The sequence below is a fragment of the Salvelinus namaycush genome, chromosome 5 (genome assembly GCF_016432855.1).
Source record: "Salvelinus namaycush isolate Seneca chromosome 5, SaNama_1.0, whole genome shotgun sequence".
Classification (NCBI taxonomy): domain Eukaryota; kingdom Metazoa; phylum Chordata; class Actinopteri; order Salmoniformes; family Salmonidae; genus Salvelinus; species Salvelinus namaycush.
This window is the reverse complement of record NC_052311.1, coordinates 63850759-63859054: the sequence shown is the minus strand read 5'-3', so window position 1 is coordinate 63859054 and position 8296 is coordinate 63850759. Positions and strand designations below refer to the sequence as shown.

The window sequence follows — 8296 nt, the reverse complement described above, 5'->3', positions numbered from 1 at the left end:
TGACACAATGCCCGCTTAACCCAGAGCCAGCCACACCAATGTGTCGGAGGAAACACTGTGCACCTGGCGACCGTGTCAGCGTGCATGCTCCCGGCCCGCCACAGGAGTCGCTAGAGCGCGATGGGACAAGTACATCCCAGCCGGCCAAACCCTCCCTTAACCCGGATGATGCTGGGCCAATTGTGCGCCGCCCCATGGGTCTCCCAGTCTTGAACGGCTGCGACAGAGCCTGGACTCGAATCAGGATCTCTAGTGGCACAGCTAGCAACTGAGATAAGTGGATGGATTATCTTGACAAAGGATAAAATGCTCACTGATGTAAACAAACAGTTTAGAGAAATAAGCTTTTTTTATTAGTATGAAACATTTCTGGGATCTTTTATTTCAGCTCATGAAACATGGGACCAGTACTTTACATGTTGCGCTTTATATTTTTTGTGGATGGCTGCAAACTATTATTAGGGCAGTGTTTTTGTATCAAAACGAGCAGAGCGGTAGAAGAATGTCTAGTGGTACAGGTACTGTAGGTCGTGACCGGCATCACACTCCAGGGCAGTAGGTGGCAGTGTATGCACATATCAGTTGGTTGCGATTCGCCAATAAATTTGAAGAATAATGTATAAAGTAAACAAACACGGTTTTGACTAGATGGAGTACAGTTTATGTCACAATTGACTATAATTTACTTTTCGTAGCAGGTTAGGAGATCTTACGCAGCAGGTTATGATAATTAGGTTAAGGTTAGGAAAAGGATTAGGGTTAGCTATGAAAGTAAAACTACTTTAAACGTAATTTAACACAATGTATCCCATCTACCAATGATCCAGAAGCACTGCGCGCTAGACTGCAGCTAATTCTATCCGCGTTATTTAAAGCGGCTCCAATTTAGTGTCTTTATTGGTAGTTTACATGTATCCTTGAAATACACAACGAAAGAACAAAGATAACAGCTTGTTTGACTTTTGCACGGGTAATTTGAATGATCTCTTGGTGCACATGTGCAAATTTCTAAACTTGAAAACATTCAGAGTTCAAAGTGCATTTGATTGTTTTCAATGGTTGAACTTTGACACAGTTGTTTCTTTGACAGACGGACATCTAGCTGGTGGTCAAAGGTAACGTGCACATAATTAACAATGACGTAAGATAAAACTTTTTAATTTACCTCACAAAATAACGTTATAACTAAGTGCTTGTGGCTACAGACATGTTTTTACTTGCAATGACAATGTTACATGGATGTTACAACTAGCTAAATATTTTGGCTACAGGAACGTTTTTACTTGCAGTGCGATGACGATGTTACATGGATGTTACAACTAGCTAACTGTATCCACACATTAATGATGTCCTGAATTATTTTTTTTTGTTCGGGGTGTTTGCCTGGTGTTCTATTATTTCATTTGTTGTCATTGTGTTCACAAGAATGTCCCTGTATTGATGTGTAATATTGTTATTATTGTTGCAATAATACAAAAAAAATCCTTCAGATGGCAAGTTCTAGGAAAGTGATTGAACTGTTTTATGACGTGGTCTCTCCCTACTCATGGCTTGGCTTTGAGGTTAGTGTCTTTAGATCAGGGCTGCCCAACCCTCTTCCTGGATCTACTATCCTGTTGGTTTTCAGTCCAACCCTAATTTAACACACCTGATTCTACTAATTAGCTGCTCCACAAGATCTTAACTAGTTGAATCAGGTATGCTAAATTCGGGTTGGACTGAAAACCTACAGGACAGTAGATCTCCAGGAAGAGGGATGGGCAGCCCTGCTTTAGATTGTACATTTTTTAATTTCAGAGGTAGAGTTATATGCATTGACTAATCATTGTGCATGCATGTATCCGATCTGTAGGTCATGTGCCGTTACAGAAATGTGTGGAACATTGACCTTAAACTACGTCCTGCGTTCTTGGGTGGCATCATGCAAGGGTCAGGTAAGTAGCTAAGATCAACATTGCACAAACCAGGCTTCACAATAGGCTATGGATGGATTGTTATGTTTACATTGCACATGTTGTCAGTCAGCCATTAAAAAGTCATTATGATGAGTCATCTGCATTGTGATGTAAAGTCTGATTGTACTTTTATCCTGTATTCCAGGTAATAAGCCTCCAGGTCTGGTCCCAAACAAGTTCCTGTATATGACCACAGACCTGCACCGTCTAGCCCAGTACTTCCAGGTCCCCATCAGTCCCCCTGCTGACCCCTTTGAGGCCATGTTTGAAAAAGGTGCACCCCCCCCCTGCATCTCCTTTATGTAAATATGCCAGTAGCCTATTTTGCCAAGCTTATGACAACGCTATTGGATATATATTCAGGATACACATGGGTGGGAACAGCATTAATATGCCAGTACTGTTTCTTATATAGAATGTATCTTAAAGATCAATGAAGGTTTCCTAATATAGCATCTTTAACAGGTCTAGGCCTCAATGCAGTAGGCCAAGATTTGGTAGCTGGTGGTGACAGGTCTCTCCCTGTAACATTCCATTGAGTACTGCTGTCTGTTGGGGACACTTAAGGAGAAAAACATCTGTGCTGTCAACATGCCTGTTCTATATTATCAATGAGCTTTATCCTTCTGAACCTAATACACTGCTCTGTATGGTCTCTTAGCCTTTTTGTGCCTCGCTGTCAAGTAAAATAAACTCCTTGCTGACCTCAGTCACCACATTTTTCTCTGGCAACCATGTTTTTGTCTGTCCCAGGCTCGCTGTCTGCCATGCGCTTTGTGGCGGCGGTACAGGAGAGTGAGGTGGGAGGAGATAAACAGGTAGAGCAGGTGTCCCGGGAGCTGTGGATGAGGATCTGGAGCCAAGACAAAGACATTACCCAGCCTGCATCACTCTCTGAGGTACCAGGAAGTACTCAGTCACTGTAGCTTGAGTTCAAGGCTTCTCTCCATTCATCATCTGTCTAGTGTTAGTCACATGTGCCTTTCACATAATATCTGAAAAATGTGCATTTTACTGAAGTGTTAAATAAATGCTATCTCCCAACACTAATGCAATTGCACTCAAGATCACAATCCCTGAGTGCTGGAGGGCATAATCCTCCTAGAGCATTTTGAGATTGGGTCTGGGTAGATGGTGGCGTCATGGAGTTGAACATTGCAGGTTGTTTGTTTAATGTGATTCATGTTTTTTTCCAGGCAGCCATGAAGGTGGGGCTCTCAGCCAGTGAGGTAGAAGAGCTGCTGAAACTGTCCACCTCTAAGGAAATCAAAGAAAAGCTGAAGAGATCGACCCAGGAAGCACTGGACCATAGGGTCAGTGTCTCCTCCTCCTCTCCCAACCAACCCCACCCCATACATGTAGATGGTTTAGATGGCTGTTAATGACAATAGCAGCCATCAGTGTGGGAGTGGACATCAGTATCAGTGCATTCACTTCTTTCGCTATCTCACCTTGTCTTTGTACTCTCTATCTCAGGCCTTTGGTTTTCCTCTGGCTGTGTGTCATGTGAATGGAAAGGCGGAGGTGTTCTATGGCTCTGACCGATTTGAGCTCATTGCCCACTGCATAGGTGAGCCCACACTTCCTCTGGCATCATAAGGTGTCATGTTCCTGCATAAACTCCCACTTTGTATGCATCAGAATATTTACAAATAGCATATTATAGAATTGCCTTTAACCAGTATGACTTATCAATGAACCATTATACCAGGGCATGTAATGCTTAAAAACAAATACAATTTGGATGAATACAATATTTAGCTACAGAAGTGCCATTTCTTACCGATCTCTATAGCGTCTGTCCAAAAACGAATCCTGTTATATTAGGTCAACACATACTGGAGGAGTTACTGGCTAGCTACAGTGGCTAGCTTAGCTAACGAACTAGCTACGTCGGTCACAGCACCCATGACCAGAATGACACATCGATGAACCACCAGTCACACCCCAACTTGAGAAAGGGGCGGAGTTCGACCGTTTTGTGTCCAAAGTCAACCTTTAAGATAACAATTACTGTAGGCTATATACTTACAGCAATTTGGCATTCTACGTCATTTAGCAGACGCTCTTATCCAGAGCAGCTTACAGTAGTAAGTGCATACATTTTAATACTTTTTTTTTGTGCTGGTCCCCGTGGGAATCGAACCCACAACCCTGTCGCCGTGCTCTACCAACTGATCTACACGGGACTGCAATCAATACTGTACATCTTATTGTAATACGTCACATGTCATTGTACACGTTTTATGTCATGCACCTCACACATTCTTTTGATAGATTTAGCAATCAAAAGGTATGTAATCACACAACTCAAGACAGTTATCATTATTGCGTCCTGGTTGCTAAATATGGTAGATTCTATTGTTTTGAATTTTGGTTCCTATATCATTACTATCATCTCTTTGAGCCCATCAAGATTCACCTCAGCGCAGACCTTATCCAATCATATCCTTCTGTCTTCTAGGAGAGAAGTGGATGGGACCCCAGCCTGCTGCTGCCAAACTGTGACTTGAAACATGAAACTGGGACTGTCATGTATGGAATTCATTAAGATTAATAAATACTATAGATATGATTTGAAATTGTCTATTTTCTAAATCGGACTGAAATGTATTCTTTGAAATAGATGACTGTCTTTTCACTAATCATTTTTACTGCCACAGAAAGAAACCTGACATTTACATGTAAGGACAAGCAAGGCTTCAGGAAGAGTAGCTGCCAGATAGGGCGAGTGAAAATGCCAGATATGCGACACAAAAGGAAGAGGACAGAAAGAAGTGGAAGGACCTGTTTCCCCAGACAAAAGAGAGTTGACAAAGGGCTAGCAAACACAACGAGAGTTTGACAGGTTAAGACAGAATAAGGAGGGAAATAACTTCTACAGAGGGAGAGAAAGAAGTCCACTAAACAGGTTTAACATTACGATAGACTCCCTGGATGAGGGAGAGAGGGAGGAAATGGAGTGAGAAACGGTGGGAGAGAAAGATGGATGTAGTGCAGGGCGGGGTTGAGACACCGCTGAACGTGTGACTTAGACAAACACAGAGCCACACAACAGTAATCCCTGGAGCCTCACAATCCCCCTGAGAGAATGGGAGAGAGACCGCGACACTAACCCTGGACTACACACACTGACACACAACAGGGAAAATGTATGAAATGTGTTGGTTTCTGTGACGGAAAGGTCAAAGGATTATATCACTGGATTGTTAAGGTTTCTTTCTCAAGGTCTGAGGCACACACACACACACAGGGAGAGAGGTAAGATGACTACACTGTGTTTACTTTGTCTATGTGATTGTTTTATAATGATTTGTCTGAACTAGATCTTGGTTCCATTACTGTATATACGCGATAGAGAGCGATTGTGTGTGTTCCTCTGCTGAGTGTGTCATTGTGCTTTACCTGGTTGAGAAAATGCAGCCGGACAAGTTAAGAAATCACTGCACTGACACACAGGTGATTAGGGAGATTTAGTTTCCTTGTGTAACTGGGAGACACATTTTCATAGTTGGCCTGCAGTAAAACGGTAGTAGTGTGTTAATGGCAAACCAGGCAGAAGCCCCAGATGCTGTGCCACATAGGTGTACAGATGTGCATTGGTGCTGCAATGTGATGCTTCATACCAGGTTGTGCCCTTTTGTTGTGAAGCTTGGGCATATCATTTTGCATTCACAGCTACAATGAGCTGTGTATGTGAGAGGGGAAGTTGAGAGAGGAGAATAGAAAGACTTGACAGGACAAAGAGAGAGAATTGGTTTCCTTTAAGTTAGTTAGTACAATTGGTTTCCTTTAAGTTAGTACAATTTCTGAATAAATTGGAGGTGACTGTGTGTGTCTATGATAATCACAAGTTGTATTAGTGTCTAGGCACACCTCAGATTGATTGTGAGAATCTCTGAGGTTCCTTGCTAGGTTCCTGCAAGGTGAAACATCTGTCTCGTGTGTCTTTCGGAGGAGGGGTTGGGATAAAACAGAAGTCCAATTTCAGTTGGACTTTGTGTACACCTGACGAATAAAGTGATCATAATCTCAATCTTAATTCACATCACAGGATCTGATCTAGTTAGTCCACTATAAGCAGAGGATCTGAAACTCACTATTACTGGTCATCATGTGAGGATGATGTTGTTCATCATTCATGTGATTCATCCGTTCTTGTGTTTTAATGTTTAAGCAGGTTATGTGTGTAAGTGTAACCTTTCCTCATGGGAAAAAAATAAACAGAGGATGTGTTACGTGAATATTCTTCCCCTAGGCACTGAACTGTCTGCCACTGAAACCTTGTTTTAAACCTGATTGAATGTCATCTCTTGACATACAGTACCAGTCAAAATTTTGGGCACGCCTACTCATTCAAGGTTTTTATTTTTTAAAACAATTTTCTACATTATAGAATAAAAGTGAAGACATCAAACTATGAAATAACACATATGGAATCATGTAGTAACCAAAAAACTGTTAAACAAATCAAAATATATTTTATATTTGAGATTCTTCTAAGTAGCCTCCCTTTGCCTTGATGACAGCTTTGCACACTCTAGGCATTCTCTCAACCAGCTTAATGAGGAATGCTTTTCCAACAGTCTTGAAGGGGTTCCCACATGCTGAGCACTTGTTGGCTGCTTTTCCTTCACTCTGCGGTCCAACTCATCCCAAACCATCTCAATTGGGTTGAGGTCGGGTGATTGTGGAGGCCAGGTTTTATGATGCAGCACTCCATCACTCTCTTTCTTGGTCAAATAGCCCTTACACAGCCTGGAGGTGTGTTGGGTCATTGTCCTGTTGAAAAACAAATGATAGTCCCTCTAAGTGCAAACCAGATGGGATGATGTATTGCTGCAGAATGCTGTGGTAGCCATGCTGGTTAAGTGTGCCTTGTATTCTAAATAAATCACTGACAGTGTCACCAGCAAAGCACCATCACATCTCCTCCTCCATGCTTCATGGTGGGAACCACACATGCGGAGATCATCCGTTTACCTACTCTGCATCTCACAGAAACACAGCGGTTAGAACCAAAAATCTCAAAGGACCGATTTCCGCCGTCTAATGTCCATTGCTCGCGTTTCTTGGTCCAAGCAAGTCTCTTCTTCTTTTTGGTGTCCTTTAGTAGTGGTTTCTTTGCAGAAATTCAACCATGAAGGCCTGATTCACACAGTCTCCTCTGAATAGTTGATGTTGAGATGTGTCTGTTACTTGAACTTTGTGAAGCATTTATTTGGGCTACAATCGGAGGTGCAGTTAACTCTAAGGAACTTGTCCTCTGCATCAGAGGTAACTCTGGATCTTCCTTTCCTGTGGCGGTCCTCATGAGAGCCAGTTTCCTCATAGCGCTAGATGGTTTTTGCGACTGCACTTTTTATTTTTATTTTATTTCACCTTTATTTAACCAGGTAGGCTAGTTGAGAACAAGTTCTCATTTGCAACTGCGACCTGGCCAAGATAAAGCAAAGCAGTTCGACACATACAACAACACAGAGTTACACATGAAATAAACAAACATACAATCAATAATACAGTTGAAAAATCTATATACAGCATGTGCAAATGAGGTAGGATAAGAGAGGTAAGGCAATAAATAGGCCATGGTGGCAAAGTAATTACAGTATAGCAATTAAACACTGGAATGGTAGATGTGCAGAAGATGAATGTGCAAGCTGAGATACTGGGGTGCAAAGGAGCGAGATAAATAAATAAATACAGTATGGGGATGAGGTAGATTGGATGGGCTATTTACAGATGAGCTATGTACAGGTGCAGTGATCTGTGAGCTGCTCTGACAGCTGGTGCTTAAAGCTAGTGAGGGAGGTAAGAGTCTCCAGCTTCAGAGATTTTTGCAGTTCGTTCCAGTCATTGGCAGCAGAGAACTGGAAGGAGAGGCGGCCAAAGGAAGAATTGGCTTTGGGGGTGACCAGTGAGATATACCTGCTGGAGCGCTTGCTACGGGTGGGTGCTGCTATGGTGACCAGTGAGCTTGAAGAAACTTTCAAAGTTCTTGATCTTTTCTGGATTGACTGACCTTCATGTCTTAAAGTGATGATGGACTGTTGTTCTTGAAGCTGGTTGAGTGAATGCCAAGGGTGTGCAAAGCTGTCATCAAGGCAAAGGGTGGCTACTTTGAAGAATCTCAAATCTAAAATATATTTTGATTTGTTTAACACTTTTTTTGTTTTATTTAATTGTTTTGATGTCTTCACTATTATTCTACAATGTAGAAAATAGTCAAATAAAGAAAAACCCTTGAATGAGTAGGTGTTTAAACTTTTGACCTGTACTGTACAATGTTGTAACCTACAAGGCCTCATGTTTTACCCACTTTGCCTTGCTTTGTTGTTAGA

General features: G+C 42.0%; 1 protein-coding gene across 3 annotated transcripts; it reads left to right on the top strand.

Annotated features, from left to right (window-relative positions):
* Positions 1-667: 667 nt before the first annotated feature.
* On the top strand, positions 668-4530 carry LOC120048702 (glutathione S-transferase kappa 1-like). Of its 3 annotated transcripts, XM_038994861.1 has the most exons (9): positions 668-970; positions 1091-1115; positions 1491-1562; positions 1853-1934; positions 2101-2229; positions 2709-2854; positions 3152-3268; positions 3432-3525; positions 4420-4530. In XM_038994861.1, the coding sequence occupies exons 3-9, from the start codon at positions 1491-1493 to the stop codon at positions 4461-4463; spliced, it is 684 nt and encodes a 227-aa protein (XP_038850789.1). In that variant the 5' UTR covers positions 668-970; positions 1091-1115; the 3' UTR covers positions 4464-4530. The 3 variants fall into 3 exon arrangements, with proteins under 3 accessions (XP_038850789.1, XP_038850788.1, XP_038850790.1); XM_038994860.1 differs by lacking the exon at positions 668-970 and having other exon boundaries at positions 1020-1115; XM_038994862.1 differs by lacking the exon at positions 668-970 and having other exon boundaries at positions 1078-1141.
* Positions 4531-8296: the final 3766 nt, after the last annotated feature.

What these genes read in the sequence shown, in the direction of transcription:
- LOC120048702 (XM_038994861.1), top strand. Translation starts at nt 1,491, where the DNA reads ATGGCAAGTTCTAGGAAAGTGATTGAACTGTTTTATGACGTGGTCTCT. An exon ending in TGGCATCATGCAAGGGTCAG is followed by an intron (nt 1,935 to 2,100) that starts GTAAGTAGCTAA and finishes CCTGTATTCCAG; the next exon opens with GTAATAAGCCTCCAGGTCTG. An exon ending in TGAGGCCATGTTTGAAAAAG is followed by an intron (nt 2,230 to 2,708) that starts GTGCACCCCCCC and finishes TGTCTGTCCCAG; the next exon opens with GCTCGCTGTCTGCCATGCGC.